The sequence below is a fragment of the Aegilops tauschii genome, chromosome 6 (genome assembly GCF_002575655.3).
Source record: "Aegilops tauschii subsp. strangulata cultivar AL8/78 chromosome 6, Aet v6.0, whole genome shotgun sequence".
NCBI classification, from domain to species: domain Eukaryota; kingdom Viridiplantae; phylum Streptophyta; class Magnoliopsida; order Poales; family Poaceae; genus Aegilops; species Aegilops tauschii.
This window is the reverse complement of record NC_053040.3, coordinates 14,880,988-14,903,923: the sequence shown is the minus strand read 5'-3', so window position 1 is coordinate 14,903,923 and position 22,936 is coordinate 14,880,988. Positions and strand designations below refer to the sequence as shown.

Genomic DNA, 22,936 nt, shown 5'->3' with positions numbered 1-22,936 from the left:
CATCTACACCTCTGGCTCTCTCTGAGAAACTGTCACTTCATGATGGAGAACTACTTGCACCAGATGACTCCACTCGGTACAGGAGTGTGGTGGGAGCGCTACAGTATCTTACCTTGACTCGGCCAGATATTTCTTATGCAGTTAATAAGGTCTGCCAGTTCTTGCATGCTTCCACTTCTGTTCATTAGACTGCAGTCAAAAGGATCCTCAGATATCTTCAAGGGACGCCAAGACTTGGACTCAAACTTTGCAAATCTGACTCCATGCTTGTAAGTGCTTTTTCTGATGTTGATTGGGCAGGCTGTCCTGATGACAGACGATTCACAGGAGGTTTTGCAGTCTTCCTTGGAAAAGGTGAACTGAACCGAACAGCCAGAAAGTATTTGTGGGAGTGGGGGAGGACTACTGGATTTCCACCGCTGTCCGTAGCTACAGGTAGTATATGAGGATTTTGTGATTTTGTCGTACGGAGGGGAATAGCGCTGGGATGAGACCGAGAGGGGCTGGTCACAGAGAGAACTGGTTGGTTGTTATTGGAAACTGAATGCTGATGTGGCACATGCTGACGTGGACGATGTGCATGTAGAGAGAATTGGTAGTAGTGGGGATCAACTTCTTAAGAATGTAAGATTCGAATAAGAGGTACATTTCCCCTTCCCCTTTATATTGACGGATATTTAAACTGTGGGGAATTTAGGAAATTCGCTAGAGGTTGCTTAAGAAAACAAGAACTACTCTCCCCACAGCTCCCCTCGTTCCACCGGCCCCGACCTCGACCTCGACCACACTCTTCTGCTTCTCCAAGTCTTCCAATCCACCAGCCTCCCCGCCGCGAAACCCTAGCCCCCGAGCCACCCCCTCGTCGAGCCACCCCCTCGTCGTTGCACATTAACTGGAAAACGATCACGTACGGATTCAGATTGAGTTTGTGATCAATCGGACACTCGTATTGTAATCGACCTATCTATTTCGGTGACTAGTTTATTTTTATCTTTTATATCAGCGACCAGTTCTGCCAATATATAATCTGTTTGTTTCACGTGTTCCATTGTGGTTTGTCCGCTCGCCCGGCTAACCGTCAGCAGCAAAATCGATCTGATCTTCGTTTCGATCTACCGTCACGATGGGAGGACCTGCTCCTGCTCCCGCTCCGCCACCGGAATCGGCAGAGATGGTGCAGGAGATCCTGCTCAAGCTGCCCACCAGGGACGTGATGCGCTGCTGCTGCGTCTCCAAGCTATGGCGCAGCGTCGCCGCCGACCCTACTTTCCGCACCCTCCACGCCGAGGCCGAAGCCGACCACGTCTCGGCCGCGCCTCCGGAGGCCTTGCTCGTCACGGTGACGCGGGAGCCCGGCAGGCCCGACGAGGCCAGCTTCTTCAGGGTCTCCTCGCCGAAACCTACGCTCATGCCGCACCGCGTCACTATCCCCAGCGGCTACCGCCTCTCCAACATCTGCAACGGCCTTCTCTGCTTCTCGCTTGTCCGTGATAGTCCCGAGGCGCCGCCGTTCATCTGCAACCCGGTGACCGGCGAGACGGCGACGGTCCCCAAGGCGCCTCCGCCCGTGGGGCTCCCGGTCCCGGGCGGCAAATCAGGATAGTGTCATCCTCTCCTGTCTCATCACTAGCATTGTAATCAAGCTTCTCTTCTACCCCCTTGCTCTGGCTTGGGATCTCTCTTATTCATCTCTCTATCCTGATTTAAGTTGTCAAAATTCAGCTTATCCAGTGCCCTTCCTTTGGAATTCCCTTATTACAGTATTTCTTTCTTTCTTTCTCCACATCATTTGTTGTCCAAGTTTATCCTCCATTTTCTTGTCCAAACCTTGACTTGACTGGACCTCTTCCATATCCAAGTTATGACCATTTGTACCATTTTTCCACAAGTGCCTTAACTTCCAAGCACATGAAATAACAGTTTTGTCCCTCCCTGCTCATTTCTGAATCTTTTAGGATCTGTCACATCTCTGTGCTGCCGCAAATTCTTAGAGCATTTTCCATCGAGATTAGTTAACTCAAAGTAGTCAGTTTACTCTGTACATTGTACTAGAGTTGCTGACGCTAAGATTAACTACTCCGCCCGCTTTGAAAATAGTTTGGTCATTGCATAGGGGAGCCTTTTTGTGTCAGTGGGCGCTGGGGTGGTTCCATTTCCATCCAACACCATACTCCTTATCTGCTTCCTCTTGGGCCTAGTTCACAATCTTAGAAAAAGGTTATTAGAAAAATGTCGAAGGTTAATTAGTCTCGCTCAATAGCAGCTAGTATAGAGACACTCGCTCACGGTGAGGATCCTAGCAAAATAAAGTTAGCCGACGCCCAAAATTGTGCTTATGATACAATCGATATTTATTTTTATACAATGAAACATTTCAACAAATGTTGTAAGTTGTAACAAGAAAAGTTATATCCTAATGCAACGTTTTAAAACAAGACAGAATTTGTCAAACCGAGAAAAATTACCACAGGTCTGAAAGCAATGATCATTAGGCAAACTTGTATATTTGCCGAGTTTCACTTGATTGCCGAGTTCTTTTTTACCGGTCCTCGCCATCTATGAGGCTTTGACGAGGTCTCGATAGAAAGCACTCACAAACTTCTAGGACTAGGCATCTTCGCTGATTCCAGTAGTGTATACAACAGTGTAGTAGAATGAAGCATTTAATGCTGTAACAGGAAAGAAAATCCTAATGTAACGTTTTGAAACAAGACAAAACTTTTTAAACCCAGAAAATGTAGCACATATCTCAAAGCAATGGTGAGAAAATGTAGCACATCTCAAAGCAATGGTGAACGGCGAATCCGCATGCACATATTCAGTTTTGTGCACCAATACTTACCTTCCGTTCGATTACCATTTAACCAGGGAATAAATGGCTAAGGAGTAAGGAGTAAGGACGACATTGCTGAACCAAAGATCCGAAGATAGACGAGGAGGATACGTGAGCTTTGCTACATCTACGTAAAAATCCTTATGAAATTTACTCGTACGAGCTGAGGTGGCCTGATTTGGCTGGAAGAAAAAAAAAGGCCCAGGTACACTCCGTGAAATTCAAGGGCATGATTAGTTTAGGAAGGAAAGAAACGTAACGTTATGTAGCAGATTGGTGTGGCATTTTTGGAGGATACATGCTATGCATGACACTGTCAATGCCATGCTGCTGACATATGGCCAAAGGGGAGCAAGCACAGAGCCCTAGCTACATCTCGGTGCTGCCGCGAGTGGGTCCCATCTCGTTGGCGAGGTCGCGGAGCACGTATTTCTTCATCTTCCCGGTGGACGTCTTGGGCAGCTCGGCGCGGAAGACGACGGTCTTGGGCACCATGAAGTGCGGCATGCACTCCCGGCTCCACGCGATCAGCTCGCCCGCGGTCACGGTGCTACCTTCCTTAAGGCTCACGAACGCACATGGTGCCTCCCCCAAGGACTCGTCCGGCCGGGCCAACACCGCCGCCTCGTTCACCGCCGGGTGGCCGTACAGCGCCGACTCCACCTCCATGCTGCTGATGTTGTCCCCGCCACTCACGATCACGTCCTTGGAGCGGTCGCGGATCTCTAGGTAGCCGTCCGGGTGCATCACCCCGATGTCCCCCGTGTGGAACCACCCGTCTTCTCGGATCGCCGCCTCGGTTGCCTTGTCGTCGTTGAGGTACCCCAGCATGACGCAGCTGCCGCGGAGCACGATCTCGCCCATCGTGGATCCGTCGCGGGGCACGCTACGGCCCGTTTCGTTGTGGAGGATGTCCGCCTCGGCCATCACCGGCGTGCGCACGCCCTGCCTCGCCTTGAGCCGCGCACGCTCGGGCGCCGGCAGCTTGTTCCACTCTTCCTTCCACACGCATGACACCACCAGCCCCCCGGTCTCGCTCAGCCCGTACCCGTGGCTGACCTGGAAGCCGACGGCCTCGGCTTGCTCTAGAACGGCGGCTGGCGGCTGCGCGCCGCCTGTCAGGACTCGAACGTTCCCTGCTGCTGGGAGCCTCCGCACGCCCTCGGGTGCGTTGGCCAGCACGTTGAGCACCATCGGCGAGGCGCAGAGGTGGGTGACGCCGTTGCGAGCGATGGTGGCATAGACCTCGGCGGCGTCGACGCGGCGGAGGCAGATGTTGGTGCCGCCCACCATGGCCATCCCCCAGGGGAAGCTCGACCCATTGGCGTGGAACATGGGCAGCGTCCACAGGAACGTCGGTCGAGCAGGCACCGCCCAGTCAATGAGCGAGTTGACGGTGATCAAGAAAATCCCGCGGTGGCAGTTGACCACCCCTTTGGGCGCCGACGTCGTGCCGGAGGTGTAGTTGAGGATCATGGGATCCCACTCGGTCGCCGGCCGGACCCAGGCGAACTCCGGGTCTCCCTTCTCGAGGAGCATCTCGTACGTTGTGAGTATGGCCAACTCATGAGTCGTCGTACTCTCCTCCTCGTAGTAGGTGTCCTCGACGAGGATGACACGTGGCGTAGGTTGGCCCCCCGGCGGCAGAAGGTGGAGCGCGTCGGCGAGCAGCGGCAGGAACGCCGGATCGGCGAAGACGATCTTGGCGCCAGAGTGGGCGAGCAGGACGGCCACCGTGCGCGCGTCGAGGCTCGTGTTGATGGTGTTGAGCACCGCGCCGCTCATGGGCACGCCGAAGTGCATCTCGTACATGGCCGGCACGTTGGGGAGGAGCGCCGAGACCACGTCGCCGCGCGAGACGCCGAGCGACACGAGCGCGGACGCGAGGCGGAGGCAGCGTCGGAAGGTCTGGCTCCAGGTCCAGACGACGTCATGGTAGACAACGGACCGGCAGCCGCGGAACGCGGTGGCCGCGCGCTCCAGAAACCCCAGCGGCGTGAGCGGGCACGAGTTGACGGGGTTCATTCCCAGCTTCTCCATGCCTTGGCTTGCTTTGTGAATCTCGGACGGTATAAAATGTGCAAGTGCAATCTGAGGGACCTTTGAGGTAGGATTTATAGAACGGTTCGGCAGATGGGATGCCAATCAATGGAAAGACTGCCACAACATTGTCATACGCAATAAAAAAGAGCAACATCTCAGAAAACATATAGATTTTCTGTCGCAAACCAACCTGTAATTAAATGGTTAGGAAGATAATAGTAGCCCCAGCCCAAACCGGCTATTGTAGGGAGCAACGCGTCGGTGGCCTAGAGACATCGATGAATTTTTTTATTGCATATGAGGCGCAATGTACTTCTGTTGAAATTTTATAATATATCTAATTATTTTTCACAAAAAAGAGGCCATTAGATTCAGATCCAGCGGCCGTCTTTTCTTTTTCCTTCAGCTTTTTTCCTCCTCCAACCCTTCCACCAAATTGACGTACCCAATTACAAATTCAATCAACTTACATATAACTATCGTGGACAAAAATAATAATGAAAGGATACGAATCCTATATATACCTAAGAGACTATCTTCATTAACTTATTTATCTCAATATGCAAGCATGCCATCTCACCATACAATTATTAACAGGATAAGACTCACCTCAACATGCAATCATGCATGGAAAAAGACCCGCCACAACGTTCAACCATGCATGGGAAAATGTTTTCATTCAGTTATTCTACTTATATTCCATTAATATTGTTACAACTACACATAATCAAATATAGTAAGTCATATGTATTTTAAATTTTGGTTCTCGTGTTAGCAACCCAAATTTTCGTCAATCAATTCCCGCAGCAACGCGCATGGTATCCTCTAGTTTGTTATAAGATTCATACAAAGCAGCCCAAAAACATAACAAAAATTACATCAAGAACCTTAGACTACCAACGACGGGCCACTGTCGCCGCTCCCCTATCAGAGCCAGCCTAAACTTGCCGATGACAGACAAGAAGTCTTCATGCACGTGCCTCTTAGGATGAGCGCCCCATAGCCGTAGTGGTGCCATTGAACCCTTGAAGCACCTAACACCAAAGCCCACCACTGTGCACACATGGCTAGAAACCCTAACCTTGTCGCCCTAAGGAGAGAGCCGAAATCTACACCTGAGCTCTGTTGACTCGGTCCTGACGGATGAAAATCGAGGAGGATCAGAGCCCAGAGGACCATCTTGAAGATGAGGCATTGCCCCTGTGAGGAAGAAATCCTAAACTAAACTACTAGTCAGAGCCAAGGCATTGGTATTGCCCTCCCTCCCACCGAACGCCTATATAGTAGACAGAGGGGATGTGGATCCACGAGTTCACGACATAGCTTGAGCGGATAAGGGCCCTAACCACCACACGTATTGGAGGGATGGAGTCACACTAGTAGAAAACGGGCCTTTAGTCCCGGTTCCAGAGGGCCTTTAGTCCCGGTTCTGGAACCGGGACTAAGCCCAAAACCTTTAGTCCCGGTTTGCTTACGAACCAGGACTAAAGGAGCTCCACGCGGCCGATTTCTGGAGCTCCACCTTTAGTCCCGGTTGGTAACACACCAACCGGGACTAAAGGAATTTTTTTGAATTTTGGTTTTTTTGAATTTTTTTGAATTTTTTTAAATCGATTTTCAAATTTCTGAATTATTTGACAATTTAATCTCTAATCACCCCTCATCACTGCTCAAGTATGTACCACTCATTTCAAATCGTCTAACTTCTCGGCTGGTCACCCATCCTCTCACCCCAGCCTAAGCACGCTTAACTTCTGAGTTCTATTCTCCCTAGTTTCCAAGTCTGCACTTGCTGTTTTCCTGACAATAGTAAGCTGTCAATCCTATTAACCCTTAGGAGTTGAATTGAGCATGAAGCACCATTTGAGTTTGAAACTATTATTCTAAAAAGCAATAATTAATTAGTAATACTAATATTTCTTGAATAAGTAGTTTGACTATCGTTTGACCACAGTATGACCAGAGTTTGACCAAAAATTCAAAAAACTTAATTTGAGGATAACTTTTTTTCCTTTCAGAATTTGAGGATTCTAAAAAATTTACAAAATGGCCTACGGCGGTCGAAATCGGAACCGGATTTTTGTGCTGAACATTTTGATATATTATACGTTTTTTCGACATCGTATGCAAACGTTATAGCCGTTTTACTTTTTCATAACACTTTTTTTTCAAAACATGTTGAAATTTATGCCTTTTAATTTTCCTAACTAGTAGATGTAGTAACATAACTACATCTCGAAGGATTTTATTTTTTGAAGTTTTTATCATTTTGTTTTGTTTTTTTCAAAACTGAAATGGCGATAAGGGGGGGGGGGGGGGGAGGGCAGTGGGGGTAGAGTTTGTCCAACAGAACCATACTACAACATGGTGTCCATCCAATCCTACCGTCGACTACATCTGCTAGCACCGTCCCAGCCAGAGTTACAAGTAAGGTTAACCAAGCCAGAGTCACGTTCTATTAAAGTGGCAAATAGAATTACTTTTAATATAGCAAAACTAATTCTATCAACTATTATTAAAGGCTAAACAACTATTAATACAAAACTTTAGCAAAATTGATATTAATTAATTATAAAAATGTATCTACTGTTGTCCCACATAAGCATACTACAACATGTTAACATCTACAGAAAGAACTAACTAAAAATAATTGAAAACAACAGTTAAAGGACTAAAACAACTATATAAGCAAAACAGTACTGTTTTAATTAAAATCTTAATATAAATTATTCTGAAAATAACCAAATAAATCTTACTGTGACAACAATCTAACATGTGACTTGGATTAAAAATAATTAAATTAAAAAACTGCTTTTAAACTCAAATTATTCACAATGTAGGGTTTGAAGCAAATTTGATAAATTTATATTTAAATCATTCACATTTGAAAACTAATGGCACAGACAGAAACTAGACAAAATTTTGAATCTAATGCAAAAAGAATCACCCAAAAACACCAAATAACCTAAAAGATATAAGCAATTTAAAACAAAAAACAAATAAAAAAACAAAAAACAAATTTCAAAACCCCTTTAGTCCTGGTTCGTGGCTTCAACCGGGACTAAAGGTTAGTCTCGGTTGGAGCCACCAACCGGGACTAAAGCCTCAACCCCTTTAGTCTCGGTTCGTGGCTCCTTGTCCCGGTTCGAGCCACGAACCGGGACTAAAGGACATCGCACCCTTTAGTCCCGGTTTGTGGCTCAAACCTGGACTAAAGGTCCCATTTGAACCGGGACTAATGCCTGCGTAGGGCCTTAGCCGCTCGAACCGGGACTAATGCTCACATTAGTCCCTGTTCGTAATGCAACCGGGACTAATGTGTAGATTGAGCTTGGACCAAAGCCCTGTTTTCTACTAGTGTCACGAGACAAAACGTCTATGGTTGATAAACTAATTGACATAGGACTCCAGGACTTCTCAATACAGCAAAATTGCACTCCATGAAATTATTAAGAATGTCCCAAACATCTTCACATCCCAATAAATTCAATGACATAAGATACCTATCTAGTTGAACCAGATTGACCAAAACCAAAATTATGTTTACAAAATTTAAAAATCGCATCAAAATCATGTTTCTAAAATTTAAAAAATTGTTATGCAATTGGTTTTTACTTTAACAAGCATCATTGCTATGCCATATAATATAGCAATTTTTTGTGTGTTTTTAAGATGGCAATTTTTTAATACCTCGACTTGAAATGGCAAAAAATAAATCAACTTATAGACAAATATTTTATCACAAAATTTTAATACTGTTTTTTATCTACATCAAGGCAAATCTTGTTTACACTCTTTTATTTTTTTTCTGTGTAAAAGAGAATGGTGTTGGGCCGAGAAGCTACCTGACTAGCGCGGGGTTCGTGCGGGGAAGGTTTCCTAGCGAACCAAAACATCTGTGAGAGGGTTCCTCATAAAATTTCGGGGTTTCAACTCCGAAACATGAAAAAAAGAAGAGGAGGCCCATAAAAGACCAAAACCTCAGTCCAATAGAGTCGACACACCGCTCACTAACGACCTTCACCCAGGAGATCTATATATCGCTTACAGCGAGGCTAACTTCCGTCTCGCTGAGAACTTTCCTGCGTGCGTACAATACTGGGCCGACCCATTTGTTTCACGCGACCGTGGTTTTTTTTGCTTTCTTTTTCCTGTTGGTTCTTTGTTTCCTCTCTAGTTTTCTCAGTTTCTTCACTGGTTCTCTCCTGTTTTCGGTTTCTCTTTATTTTCTCATCGGTGTTCTTCATTTTTCCATGGTTTTCACTGATTTTCTCTTTCTTTTTAGTTTCTTTTCGGGTTTTTACTGGTTTTATTTCCTTTTCATTCTTTGTTTGTTTTCACTGTTACCTTCTTGTTTATCATTTTTTTTCTCTTTGTTTCTTTCTTCTATTAATTCGGTTTTCATCATCGTTCTTCAGTTTTCTTTTTTATTCTTCAACACATGTCTACATTTTTCGTACAAATTTGTATATTTTTTTACGTACATCAAGAATATTTTTTCTATACATATTTAACATTTTTGAATACATGATTAACATTAAAAAATGTTTCATGACTACATCTTCATACAAATTGTACATTTTTTATAAATTAGGAAAAAATTGATAAATATTTCATTTTTTTCAAATATATGATTAACTTTTTCTACGTGATAATTTTTTACATAAACTTATGTTTTTATTTTCAATTTTAAATACATGCTCTACATTTTACGTATACATCTGGATTATTTCTTATACAAATTTAACATTTTTAAATACATGATTAACATTTATATACATGATCAGTAATTTACTATATTGATGTTTTTATGTTCAGTTTTTATTTCACGTTCTACATTTTTTGTATACATCTGATACATTTTGTATACACATATAACATTCGGTAAATACATGTTAAGCATTTTCTCAACATGATGAACATTTTATAAAATTTATATTTTTATATTCAATATTTTAATACATGCTCTACATTTTTTGTATGCATCTGAACATTTTTATACACATTTAAAATTTTATAAATACATTTAACTTTTTTATATGTATGTTTTGGTGACTACTTTTTATCATACACGTTGTACATTTTTCATATACATTAGATACAAATTTTTATACACATTTAACATTTTGTAAATGCATGATTAGCATTTTTCTAACATTTGTTGTTCGACTTTGTCTTAATTGTTTTCAAGTATGTCTTGATTTTTTTTCCAAATGCTCTCAAGATTTTTTTAAAGTTGCACCAACATATTTTTAGCGCAGCACAAACTTGTCTTCAAAATTAAGTACTTTTGAAATATATATTTCATAAGTTTTTGAAAATAGAAAAAGGGAAAAAGAAAAAATAAAAAAGAAAAAGAAAAGGCAAAAGCAAAATCGACGAAAGGACTAATAAGGAAACTAAGGAACGAAGTCCAAAAGGCACGAAAAGTGCAACTGGGCCCATTCCTCGCCCGGACTGGGATCAGGTGACATGCCTACAGCATGTCACGCGGCAACATGCGGCCTCCCATCCGCCCTCCAATCTCCATCCAACGTTCTACAGCGATCCAAGGCAAAAAAAGTCCCAGGCGATCAGACTTGGACCAAATCGTGGTGGTCTGCCCGCTCGGAACCAATTTGTGGCGGGGAAAAGGGGAGATTGGCGCCGAGCGTTGCCGCCGCAGAGGACAGGCAGGGCCGCGCCGCCGCCGAGGAGGACCCGCGTGAAGCGCTCCGCCTCGCCGCGGCAGTAATCAGCGCCGCCGAGCCCCCGCGGGAACCAGCTCCGCCGAGTCGCCGGGGAACCAGAAGAGCGCCGTCGTGCGCCGGGTAGCAGCGACTTGCCGCCGCGGTCCACGGAGGAGCGCCACCCTGACCACCACGTCCGGTTTCCCAGGTCGCCTCTCCTCTTCCTTCACATCAGTTTGATGCCTGTGCAGTTTGGGTTCAGAGTTAGCACGGTTTGGGTTAGTTTCGTTTCAGAATTAACTGATAATATGTGTAGTTCTATGACTTTGCATCAATATCACCGCTGCACCAAAACAAGTTAAATTGTGTGTAGTTCTATGAGTTTGCAACAATGGCGAAGATTGCAGTCCACTAATTTATCATAGTATACTGCAGATTACTCCGTAGATTGGAAACAGTACACCTTTTTGTGCCCTCTCCTGGACATAATTGACTGAAGCCTTGGTGTAGCGTCCACTGTAATTAAATCTATCCCTCGGTCTCTTTATTTGTCAAGGAAAAAAATATGTGATATCTGTTTAGCAACGCCACAACAAAAGTTTAAGGATGGATAAACTCTGGATCCATCATTTTTCCTATGTAAACTAGATGGCATACTGAATCATCATATTCAGTGTGAGTGTGAGTAATTTATCTTTTATATATGAGTTGTTGTACCATCCTGACATGTATATACAGATATGTCTTGACATGTTGTACCATCCTTGCTACCGGAACCGAGAAGATTGCAGTCCACTAATTTATATACTTTGTTTTCGTTTGGCAGAATTGAATGTTGTGCAATGGCAGAAATTGGAAAGAGGACACCCAAAGTTGGTATGAGGTTCAGAGATTCGGAAGAGGCTTGGAGTTTTGGGTAGATTATGGGGGTCACATCGGCTTTGATGTGAGGAAAAGATCCACAATCAAAAGCAGATGTGATGGTGTGATTACTTCACGCTGGTTTGTTTGTTCCAATGAAGGCCATCGAAGGAAAAACCAAACAGATCATGAGCCAAAGCGTATTAGAGCAGAAACAAGAACCAATTGTAAGGCTCATGTGATTGTTACATATGATCGAGTTGCCAACAATTTTGAAGTCACCGAAGTTGATTTGGAGCACAATCACCGCCTTCAATTGCCACAAACCTGCCACTTGTTAGCATCACAAAGGAAGATTTCAGAAGTGCAAGCTTTCGAGATAGAAACAGCCGATGATTCTGGAATTATGCCAAAAGCTTCACATGAGTATGCTTGTCGTCTAGTTGGTGGCCCTAACAACCTTGGTCACACTTACCGTGACCGAAAGAACCATTTGCGAAGCAAGCGGCAGCGGGAGTTGGCTTATGGACAGGCTGGAAGTATGTTGAATTATTTTCGTGACAAGCAGGCTGAGAATGCAGCATTCGTGACAAGCGGCAGCGGGAGTTGGCCCTAACAACCTGGTCACACTTAACTAATTTCAGTGATTTTTGTTCTCAGCCACAAAGAAGGATGGTGTGCAACAAAAGAAAAAAGATGGTGTGCAGCCTCAAGTAGAAGTGGAGAAGTATGACAACAACAAAGAAGTAAATTTGGTGCTTCAAGAGTGCAATAATATTATGAGTTTCACCCAGCTCTTGACGGCTAACCATGATAATCTGTTCTAGCATGGAAGCTCCTTAGATAATATTTTGTACATGGTGGTGATCATGATGATTATCTGTTCTAGCATGGAACTCGTGAGATAGTATTTTGGACATGGTTAACTATAGTAGTATGGGGTTAACTATATTATTTTGTAGCCTAAGTGACAAGCAAGTGGTACTGAATTTGAATGTATTGAGCTTTTGAATTACAAGCAAGTGGTACTGAATTTCAATCAAGTGGTACTTAGTTTGTATTGTTAAATTACTGCTGTTTTTGTTGCTATATGACCGTTGTTTGCATACAGTTTTTTTTTGTATAGCTAAGTTTGAAATTTAATACTGAATTTCAATCAAGTGGTACTGAATTTGTATTGTTAAATTACTGCTGTTTTTTGTTGCTATATGACTGCTGTTTGCATACAGTTTTTTTTGTATAGCTAAGTTTGAAATTTAATACTGAATTTCAATCAAGTGGTACTGAATTTGTATTGTTAAATTACTACTGTTTTTGTTGCTATATGACTGTTGTTTGCATACAGTTTTTTTGTTTTTTTGTATAGCTAGGTTTGAAATTTAATTTATGCAAATTCGGTAAAAAAAAATATTGCTGCTGTTTTGTACTGTATAATGACTGAAAAGTTGGTGATTCTATTGAATAAACTCTGAAAACAGTAGTCTGATGCATTTCGCCTGTGTAGTCTGATCGCCTGGGATTTTTTTTGCCTTGGATCGTTGTGGAACGTTGGATGGAGATTGGAGGGCGGATGGGAGGCCGCATGTTGCAGCGTGACATGCTGTAGGCATGTCACCTGATCCCAGTCCTCCTCGCCCATCTTGATCACAGATACGCACTTGCAAATCCCATCGGAAATATCTGCCTCGCCGCCGGCGCCGCCGCCATGCTCCATCTCCGGCAGCGCATCGTTTCCCATATCATCTCCTCCCCCGCCACCTCTTCCGTCTCCCCCGCCACCTCTGCCGTCTCCTCACTCCGCCGCCTCCTCTCCGCAGCCGCCGCCCCCGTTTCCCCGTACCCCAGTGGATTCGCCATCGAGGACTACCTCGTCGACAGCTGCGGCCTCACCCGATCCCAAGCCATCAAGGCCGCCACGAAGCTCTCCCACCTCAAGTCCCCCACCAAACCCAACGCCGTCCTCGCCTTCCTCTCCGGCCTCGGCCTCTCCGGCGCCGATGCCGCCGCCGTCATCGCCAAAGATCCGCTCTTCCTCTGCGCCGGCGTGGAGACAACCCTGGTCCCCGTCGTCGACGGACTCGAGGGCCTCGGTCTGTCGCGTCCTGGGATCGCCCGCCTCATGTCGCTCGCCTACATCAACTTCCGCTGCAGATCCATCGTCTCCAAGATGCAGTACTACCTGCCCCTCTTCGGCTCCTTCGACAACTTCTTCCGCGCGCTCCAGCGCTCATCCTACCTTCTCTCGTCGGACCTGGACAAGGTTATCAATCCCAATGTCGTGTTCCTGCGGGAGTGCGGGCTAGATGATTGCGATATTGCCAAGCTGTGTATCCGAGTGCCGAGGATGCTGACCACCAACCCGGAGCGCGTCCGGGCAATGGGGGCATATGCTGAAAGATTAGGCATGCCCCGGGGTTCTGGGATGTACAGAATTGCGCTACATGCTGTCTCATTCCTCAGCGAGGAGAAGATCACTGCTAAAGTGGACTACCTGAAGAAGACGTTCAGCTGGTCGGATGCTGAGGTTGTCATGGCTTTGTCTAAAGCTCCAATGCTGCTGAAGAGGTCAAAGGACATCCTGCGGCGCAGGTTCGAGTTCCTTGTCTCTGAGGTGGGTTTGGAACCGGCATACATTGCTCATCGGCCGGTAATGCTCTATTATAGCCTGGAGGATCGGCTCATGCCCCGGTGCTATGTTCTAAAGTTCCTCAAGGAAAATGGATTGGTAGATCGCGACCTGAGCTTCTCTAGTGCACTCTCAATTCAGGAGAAGTATTTCATGGAGAAGTACATACGCCCTCACAACGAAGCTGCGCCACACCTTGCCGATGACTATGCAGCCGCTTGCAGAGGGGAGGTGCCAGCTAGTTTCATATTTACTTGAACCAATAGTGGGCTAAGGATCACTGTGTAGTAAGCTGGTAGTTCCTGTTTTGGTGTTCTTTGCCAAACTAGATGTTGGTTATTTTCTGTAGTATGCCTGTTACATGCTTGTTTGGTCATTGCTAAATGTTAACTCCTATGGAACTGATAATTTTATTCCTGAACCCTGATATGTTGATGTTGTCATTCCTTTAGAGAAGATCTTTGTGTTCTCCTGATAATTTTATTCCTGAACCCTAAAGTCTAACTATATTTTCCTAAATCATGGCTCAGCGAAATGTGTGTTGCCAGTTCCATTCTCTCATGTGTTCAGATTTTAAGAGTGATCTGGGACGTGGAATTTGCCGGCACTCAACCTTCAGATACGTGGACATGGGCCAATTGCAGCCTGTCAAGATGGTGCTCAGTGAGATCAAACTCCTTCCACATAAGAGCATGTGGCATAAACTGTGCTCGCTCTTTTCTTTTTACTCCTCAATTTTTCTGCTAGATATCATTTTGTCAGTAGGAAATCTATCTAATTTAATGCGATTTAGAAATGCTTCTTCCGGTCATTTGGCTGATTTTGTTGCTGAAAATTCCATTAGAGATCCATCGGAGAGGCAATCCATCGGAGATCTCTCTCTGCATCGCCGCCGGCGCCGTTGTTCTCGCCGCCGCCGCCTCCGAGAGTGCGTCGTTTCCCGTCTCCTCTCTTCTTCCCCCACCTACAGCTCTGCCATCTTCCCACTCCGCCGTCTCCTCTCCGCCGCCGCGCCCCACATTTCCCCAAATCCCAGTGGCTTCGCCGTGGAAGAGTACCTCGTCGCCACCTGCGGTCTCACCCGGCCACAAGCCCTCAAGGCCTCCAAGAAGCTCTCCCACCTCAAATCCCCCACCAAGCCCGACGCCGTCCTCACCTTCCTCGCCGGCCTTGGCCTCTCCGGCGCCGACGTCGCCGCCGTCGTCGGCAAAGATCCGCTGTTACTCTGCACCAAAGTGGACCAAACACTGGCCCCTAAGGTCGTCGGGCTCACTGGCCTAGGTCTCTCGCGTCCTGACATCGCCCGCCTCGTCTCCCTCACCCCGGACCGCTTCCGGCGTAGAGCCATAGTCTCCAGGCTGCACTACTACCTGCTCCTCTTCGGCTCCTCCCACAACTTCCTCCGGCTGCTCAAGCGCTCATCCCACCTTCTGTCGTCGGACCTCGATAAGTTGGTCAAGCCCAATGTTGCCTTCCTGAGGGAGTGCGGGCTAGGTGCTTGTGATATTGCCAAGCTGTGTATCGCTGTGCCGAGGATGCTGACCACCAACCCGGAGCGCGTCCGCGCAATGGTGGCATGTACTGAAAGACTAGGTGTGCCCCGTGGCTCTGGGATGTTCAGGCGGGCACTGCAGGCTGTCGCATTTCTCACTGAGGAGAAGATCGTCGCCAAAGTGGACTACTTGAAGAATACGTTCAGGTGGTCTGATGCCCAAGTGAGCATTGCTGTCTGTAAGGCGCCGATGGTGCTGACCATCTCAAAGGAATCTCTGAAGCGCAGGTCCGAGTTCCTGTTATCTGAGGTGAGGCTGGAACCTGCATATGTTGCTCATCGGCCGATAAGTGTTTGTCTTAGCCTGGAGGGTCGGGTCAGGCCCCGATACTATGTTGTAAAGTTTCTCAAGCAAAGTGGACTTCTAGACCGTCTCCCCCCCTCTCTCTTTCTCTCTCTCCCTCCCTCCCGTGCGCCCGCCTCTCTCCTCTGTCGCCGCCGCCGGCCATCCCCGCCCCGCCGCCCCGCCGCGCCCCGTCGGCCCGCCGCCCTGCCGTGCCCCGTCGGCCCGCCGCCCCGCCGCGCCCCGTCGCCGGAGTGGCCTGCGGCAGGCCGCCCCGGTGCCGGACCCCTCCCCGAGGTCCCTGCGCCGCCCCGCCCCGCTGTCGTCCTCCTCCCGTCCCCTGCACCGCCCCGCCCAACCGGCCGACCTCGCCGGAGCAAGAGGTAATTTTTTTTCTATTTTTTCCCTGTTTTTTTGTTCTCTATTTTCTTGATTTGTTTTAGGTTAGTGCTAGGTTTAATTAGGTGTAGTTTTGAGTTTTTAGGTTTAGGTGTAGTTTTGAGTTTTTAGGTTTAGGTGTAGTTTTTTCCTGTTTTGTTTTAGGTTAGTGCTAGGTTTAAGAAGAAGAAGAAGAAGAAGAAGAAGAAGAAAAGAGAAAGAAGAAGAAGAAGAAGAAGAAGAAGAAGAAAAAGAGGGTTCCTCGGTGTCGATGGTACCCTAAATAGCAAGTATCGTCAGTGCGAGGTACATGTGGCCGTCGGTGTCGAATACTACATCCACGTCCCACAAGTGACACAGGGGTCCTGCGTCCAGCAGCAACAGTTCTTGACGTCGATGGCGGTCGAACACCATTGCAAATTTGTCTGGCAGCCTCAGAGATGACGATTGAAAGCTAAGTGTTGAAACTTGAAACACCCAAACTAACTCAAGTCGGTTTGGTTGTTTGAAATTTCAAAACTTGGCTTTAATCCTCATCGCAGAGGCTGCCAGACAAATTCGCCAAGGTGTTCGACCGTCATCGACCACCAGAACTATTGTTGCGGGACGCCGGGTGCCGGCTTCACTTGTGGGATGTGGATCTAGTGTTCAACACCGACCGCCTCATGTACCTTGCACCGATGGTAGTTGCTATTTAGTTTACCCGGGGACGAGCGGGTTAGAGGGTTCCTCGGTGTCGATGGTACCGTAAATAGCAAGTATCGTCAGTGCGAGGTACATGTGGCCGTCGGTGTCGAATACTTGCTATGTTACTCATCTTTCAATTTAAATATGCAGGTATTTCGTCGCTGCGAGGGTCTAGTGTTCGACGAGCTCCACCCCTGCATTCGTTGGTGAGCACAAATGACATCTCCTCCTCCCCCCCTTCATTTGCTCTGTTCCGGTCTTCGTGCCGATGAAACTTGCTAGCTATAGGTGTCAATCATCAGTATGCGTAACCACTATGCGTCTCCCGTTCGAAAGGGTTACATCTATAAATATGCATGCATTTGCATATTTATAATCGTGATTCTTTCGAATTGTCCAACGTTATCCATGGACAGCCCGAGTATGTGTAGATTGGGTTCGTTTTCCCATATGCTCAGCTCCGGATCCGATGCAGAATTTCGTCAGTGCCTCCCTGTTGTTCTCCGGGTACACATTCTCTCTGCTTATTGCCGAGACGTGTATCAGGAGAACAGCGGGGAGGTGCTGCCGAAATTTTGCCTCGGATCCGGAGCAGAGCATGAGAAAACGAACCCGATCTACATATACTCGGGTGGGATTAGGACCTATCTTTACCTATTAGCGTGTAGGTTGCATGGACGTAATAAAACAAACAAACTCCATTAACTAATGGATATGGTTTGCTTAATTATGTATATATTTCTTGTGTGTCCAGTAGGAAGTCAATATGAGTGATCGTGCATGGATGTACACCGGTTACACTAGTCAGAAAGTTTGGACCGAGGAATGGTTAACAAAAACCAAGGGGTTTGTTAGAGCCGCATTTGCAAATGGCCAGGAATTTAGCTGGTGCCCCTGTGCCCGTTGCGACAACTATAAAAAGAGGGACGAGCTTGAAATGAGTAAAGACCTGCAGAAGTTTGGTTTTACGCCTGGTTACACGGTCTGGACATTACATGGTGAGTCTGCCCAACGTGCCAGAGCCGAGGTTCGTCGTCGCACCGACGAGCATGGTACCGAGACCGCAGACATGGTGCAAGACTTTGACGATGCTCGGGACTCGGACGAGGAGATGGAGGAATCTGCAAAGGCCTTCATTGAAATGTTGGAGTCCTCAAAACGTCCTCTACACGAGCACACTGAGCTTTGTCAGCTGGATGCCATCTCACAAATAATGGCTTTGAAGACTCAATTCAACTTGGGCAGAGAATGCTACGACGCGATGATGACAGTATTTGGACGATTTCTACCCAAAGGCCATGTGCTACCTCCAAACCTGTACCAGTCAGACAAAATCCTGTGTGCTCTTAAGATGCCCTATGAGAAGATACATGCCTGTGAGAAAGGATGTGTCTTATTTAGGCTTCAGTATGAGGACTTGAACTATTGTCCCATTTGCAATCCTTCCAGGTATGTTGTGGTAGACAACGGTATGGATGAGAAGACGCAGACCAAAATACCCGTTAATGTTCTTCAGTATATGCCAATCGTACCAAGACTTCAACGTCTTTTCATGGTCGAAGAGACGGCCAGACAGATGACATGGCACAAAACGGGCAAAAGAACCGAACTAGATGCAGATGGGAATGTGATGATGGTGCACACATCGGATGGTGAAGCGTGGAAGCGCTTCGATGCATTACATAAGGAAAAAGGTAGATCCAAGGCATCCTCGAGTCGCCGTCAGCGCAGATGGGTTCAGTGTGTTTGGTCGGATGGCAGCCCCATACAGCTGTTGGCCCGTGTTTGTCATTCCACTCAATCTCCCCTCCCCCCGGGCAGATTATGCAACGAAAGAATATTTTCCTGACGTTGATAATTCCAGGGCCCAACTATCCGGGGAAGAATATGAATGTGTACATGCAGCCGCTTAAGGACGAATTGCAAGAAGCTTGGGATAATGGATTCAAGACATACGACGCCTTTAGCAAACAAAACTTCATAATGCGTGCCTGGTACATGTACTCGACGCATGACTTGCCGGCGTATGCGCTATTCGTTGGCTGGTGTGTGCATGGAAGGTTCCCGTGCCCCACATGCAAAGGAGCTCTTGAGTTTCGTTGGCTGACGGCAGGGCGCAAGTATAGTTGCTTCGACTTGCATATACCGTTTCTACATCCTGGCCATAAGTTTAGGAAAGACAAGAAGAACTTCATGAAAGGTAGAGTTTGCAAACACTCTGCACCACCTGCGTTGACAGGCCAACAGACCCTAGATCAGTTAAACGCTCTCGAGCCAGATCCAGAGTGTCCAGGGTATTTCAAGGGGTATAATAAGGAACACGCCTGGACTCACAAGACATGCTTCTGGGATCTGCCTTACTTCAAAGACCTCCTTTGCCCACGCAACATCGACGTGATGCACACTGAAAAGAATATCGCCGAAGCCATTTTTGGTACATTGTTCGACATAGAGGGGAAATCAAAGGATAATACTAAGGCTAGAGTCGATCAAGAGGAGCTATGTGATAGACCGTTACAAAATGAAAGAACCGAAAGGAAAGGGGATCAACTGAACGAAGCGAAAGGCATGGTTCAATCTTGGAAGGCCAGCTATGAAGGAAATTATTTTGTGGGTGAAAATGCAGTTGATGTTCCCCGATGGGTATGCAGCAAATCTAAAGAGGGGAGCAAGTCTTCAAAAACTGAAAATATTTGGTCTAAAAAGTCATGATTGGCACATATGGATTGAGCGGATAATGCTGGTGATGTTGCGTGGCTTCATCCCTGAGGATGAATGGCTAGTACTGGCAGAGCTGTGCTATTTCTTCCGTGTTCTTTGTGTGATAGAACTATCGCCTGGCCTCCTAGAAGAAATGGAACAGTTGGCGCCAGAGTTGATCTGCAAGTTAGAGAAGATCTTTCTGCCAAGCTTCTTTAATCCAATGCAACACTTGATTTTGCATCTCCCGACCGAGGCATGATTGGGGGGGGGGGCCCGTGCAAAATCATTGGTGCTACTCAACCGAGAGGATGCAGAAGACGCTTCGAGGAAAATGTAAAAATAAACGTAGAATAGAAGCATCGATGGCGGAGGCATTCATCACTGAGGAGGCGGCAAACTTCGTGACAGCACACTACGAAGCCAAAAATCGTCATTTGCATAATCCGAAGCCTTGGTACAATGCTGACGAACCTCAAAAGGGTCAATCCAACCTCAGCCTATTCAAAGGGAATCTTGCACCAGCCGGTGGTTGGAAACCAGTAAGGTTGGATGTTGAAGAATGGTGGACCATTTCGCTGTATCTCTTCAACAACCTAACAGAAGTGCGGCCGTACATCGAGTAAGATCTCGGTACATTGTTTCACAACTTCTAATTCCTTTGAACTTCTCTTATTCCTGGATATTTGATGCCCGATACATCGCCATATTCTCGTATGGAGCGGTGATCCAAAAGGATTCCGTCGAAGAGTATGAGCTTCTGGCAAAACAAGGAGCCGAATTTCTCGGTTTCATCTCTTGGTTCAAAAAAAACCGACAATTTCCATTAGACCTTTTCTTTTCTTTGGCTAATTTGCGACTAATGCAACAATCCTTTTGTATTAAACTTGTAGGCTAATTTAGAGATTATGGATGCCGAATTGAGACAAGTGGCTAATGGTTTTGACTATAAGGTCCGTTCATTTGACAAATACGACATCAACGGGTATCGCTTTCGTACCTATGGCAAAGAGCTATCTATGGCCGACCGAAAGTCTACAAATTGTTGTGTCTCTACTATCGGCGAAGGAGGTATCGAGTATTATGGAAGAGTTGAAGCAATTTATGAACTTGAATTCTATGGTGAAAACCCACCAAACGTCGTAGTCTTCAGATGTTATTGGTTCTAGCCGAGGGAGACTAGAAGGACTCATGAACATATATGGCTAGTCGAAATCAAACAAAGCACCCATTTGGATGTTCCCGATGTCTATATTACGGCTCAACAGGCAACCCAAGTTTTCTATCTACCGTGGGCCTGTCAAAGTGATCCAAATCTCAGTGGTTGGGACGTCGTTTATGAAGTGCCGCCACGTGTTAGACCACCTACCCCAATGAAAAGGATTATGAACCTCACATTAACCAAGACACATATGACGAAGGTGAATTCTTCCAAGAAACACGTCTTTCCAAAAAACGTTTCAAGAACCGCTCTACTCCACCCCAGAACATTGAAGTAGACAACGATAGTGAATCCGACTTCACCCCTGAGCCGGAACAAGAAGAGCCGGAAGAAGAAGAAGTTACTGCTGCAGATGACCTGTCAATGCTTGAACGATTACGTAAAGGTGGCCTTCCACATGGTGATGCATTTATTAATGACGATGATGAGCAAGTCATTACCGATAGTGATGTTGATGATGCTTTTATTGATGATGATGACGAGCACGTCATTACCGATAATGATTATTAGGTATTCAAATTTTTATGTTGTACTTGATTTATATAGTTATTTGTATGATTGTATGATTTATATAGTTGGTATTTATAATTTTCTTACTTTGTATGATTGTTTCTTATACATAGTGCCATGGTCTTGATTTCCGTCCCGGGCGGCCCTCGTCCACTTTATGATTCGGATGTGGTAAATTCTCTTTCATAACTATTTCTTGCATTTCGCATTTATGACAATTGTGGCCATCAAGTTGACATAGAGATATTTTAATCTAGGAGGTATGTGAACCGGAATTTGAAACGGACCCTCTTGTCGAGAAGTTAAATTTATTTGAAAAAGAAAATGAGTATTTGAAAGAAAAAATTAAAAGAATTGAAGAAGAGAAGATGACATTGGAGTTGTATGTTGCCGATGCCATCGATGATCACAAGATGAAGATGAATGCAATGCGCTTGACGAAGGATGCAATGCGCCTGAAGCTTAAGAAGATTAGAAAATATGCCATTGATAATGAGGCTTGGTATCATTATGCCGTTGGATCAATTGTTACCTTAGTTGCGATCTTCATCACATTTGTTGTGATGAGGGTAAGTTTTCTCTAGTGTTTTGCTTTACAAATGGATACTTAGCTTATTTTCCTCCTAAATGGCATAATTACCTAAGTTAGATAAAAAATAAGCTATACTTAGCTTATTCAGTTCATTTATGACATACTTAGCATACTTAGGTAAAAAATGGCATGATAATTTTTGTAGCTCCAAAATGATATAGACTTAGCTTATTTTCCTCGAAAATGACATAATAACCTTACTAAGCTCCAAAATGACCTATTTACCTACCTTAGCTCTAAAATGACCTACACTTCGCATTTTTACCTAGCTTAGCAATAAAATGAAATTTTTACCTACCTTAGTTAGAAGAAGAAGAAGATAAAGAAGAGGACATGAGAAAAAGAAAGAGAAGAAAAAAAAATCTTCTTCTTCCTCTTCTAACTAGTCTTCTTCTTCTTCTTCTTCTTCTAACTAGTCTTCTTCTTCTTCTTCTTCTAACTTTCATCTTTCCCAATTTGCAGATTTGCTTTACATGAGGAAGTTTGGATTCATGGAGTGTACTATTCTTCTGGTGCTTCCTTGTTGTTTATCAAAACTTGTTTGGATATGTATGTCTATATGGATATGTTGTTGGAAACTTGTTTCTGGTTATGTTATATGGATATGTTGGACTTTGTTGAACTATGTTGTTGGATTGGATGAAATATGTTGTTGGACATGCTGTTGGATATGTTGGATATGTATGCATGTATATCTGTGTTTGAAACCATGTCTAATTAATGGGATTTAAATAAAAACAGGGGATATATAGCCTCTTTGCCGTCCGCTAACAGACGGCAAAGAGCTTTACCATCCGCTAGCAGACGGCAAAGAGGACATGTGGTAGTCACCTGTGCAAACTGGGAACACTGGCTGCCTATTTGGTCATTTTGCCGTTTGCTGGCAGACGGCAAAGTGACCAGCTATGCCATCTGCCAGCAGACGGCAATGATTCAAACCTCTTTGCCATCTGCTGGCGGACGGCATATCTTGACACGTG

At 45.6% G+C, this 22,936-nt stretch overlaps 4 protein-coding genes across 4 annotated transcripts; 3 read left to right on the top strand and 1 right to left on the bottom strand.

The window, feature by feature from the left end:
* Positions 1 to 1,123: 1,123 nt before the first annotated feature.
* LOC109765024 (F-box protein At5g65850-like) lies at positions 1,124 to 1,603 on the top strand. The gene has a single exon (XM_020323816.1). The coding sequence runs from the start codon at positions 1,124 to 1,126 to the stop codon at positions 1,601 to 1,603; it is 480 nt and encodes a 159-aa protein (XP_020179405.1).
* A 1,599-nt stretch (positions 1,604 to 3,202) lies between these two features.
* LOC109765025 (2-methylpropanoate--CoA ligase CCL4-like) lies at positions 3,203 to 4,873 on the bottom strand. The gene has a single exon (XM_020323817.1). The coding sequence runs from the start codon at positions 4,871 to 4,873 to the stop codon at positions 3,203 to 3,205; it is 1,671 nt and encodes a 556-aa protein (XP_020179406.1).
* Positions 4,874 to 13,023: 8,150 nt separating this feature from the next.
* Positions 13,024 to 14,488, top strand: LOC109765013 (transcription termination factor MTERF8, chloroplastic). Its single transcript, XM_020323807.4, has one exon. It carries the CDS (start codon positions 13,112 to 13,114, stop codon positions 14,288 to 14,290), a length of 1,179 nt encoding a protein of 392 aa, XP_020179396.1. The 5' UTR covers positions 13,024 to 13,111; the 3' UTR covers positions 14,291 to 14,488.
* Positions 14,489 to 14,553: 65 nt separating this feature from the next.
* On the top strand, positions 14,554 to 16,315 carry LOC109765026 (uncharacterized). The gene is made up of 2 exons (XM_020323818.3): positions 14,554 to 15,955; positions 16,311 to 16,315. The coding sequence occupies exons 1-2, from the start codon at positions 14,554 to 14,556 to the stop codon at positions 16,313 to 16,315; spliced, it is 1,407 nt and encodes a 468-aa protein (XP_020179407.2).
* Positions 16,316 to 22,936: the final 6,621 nt, after the last annotated feature.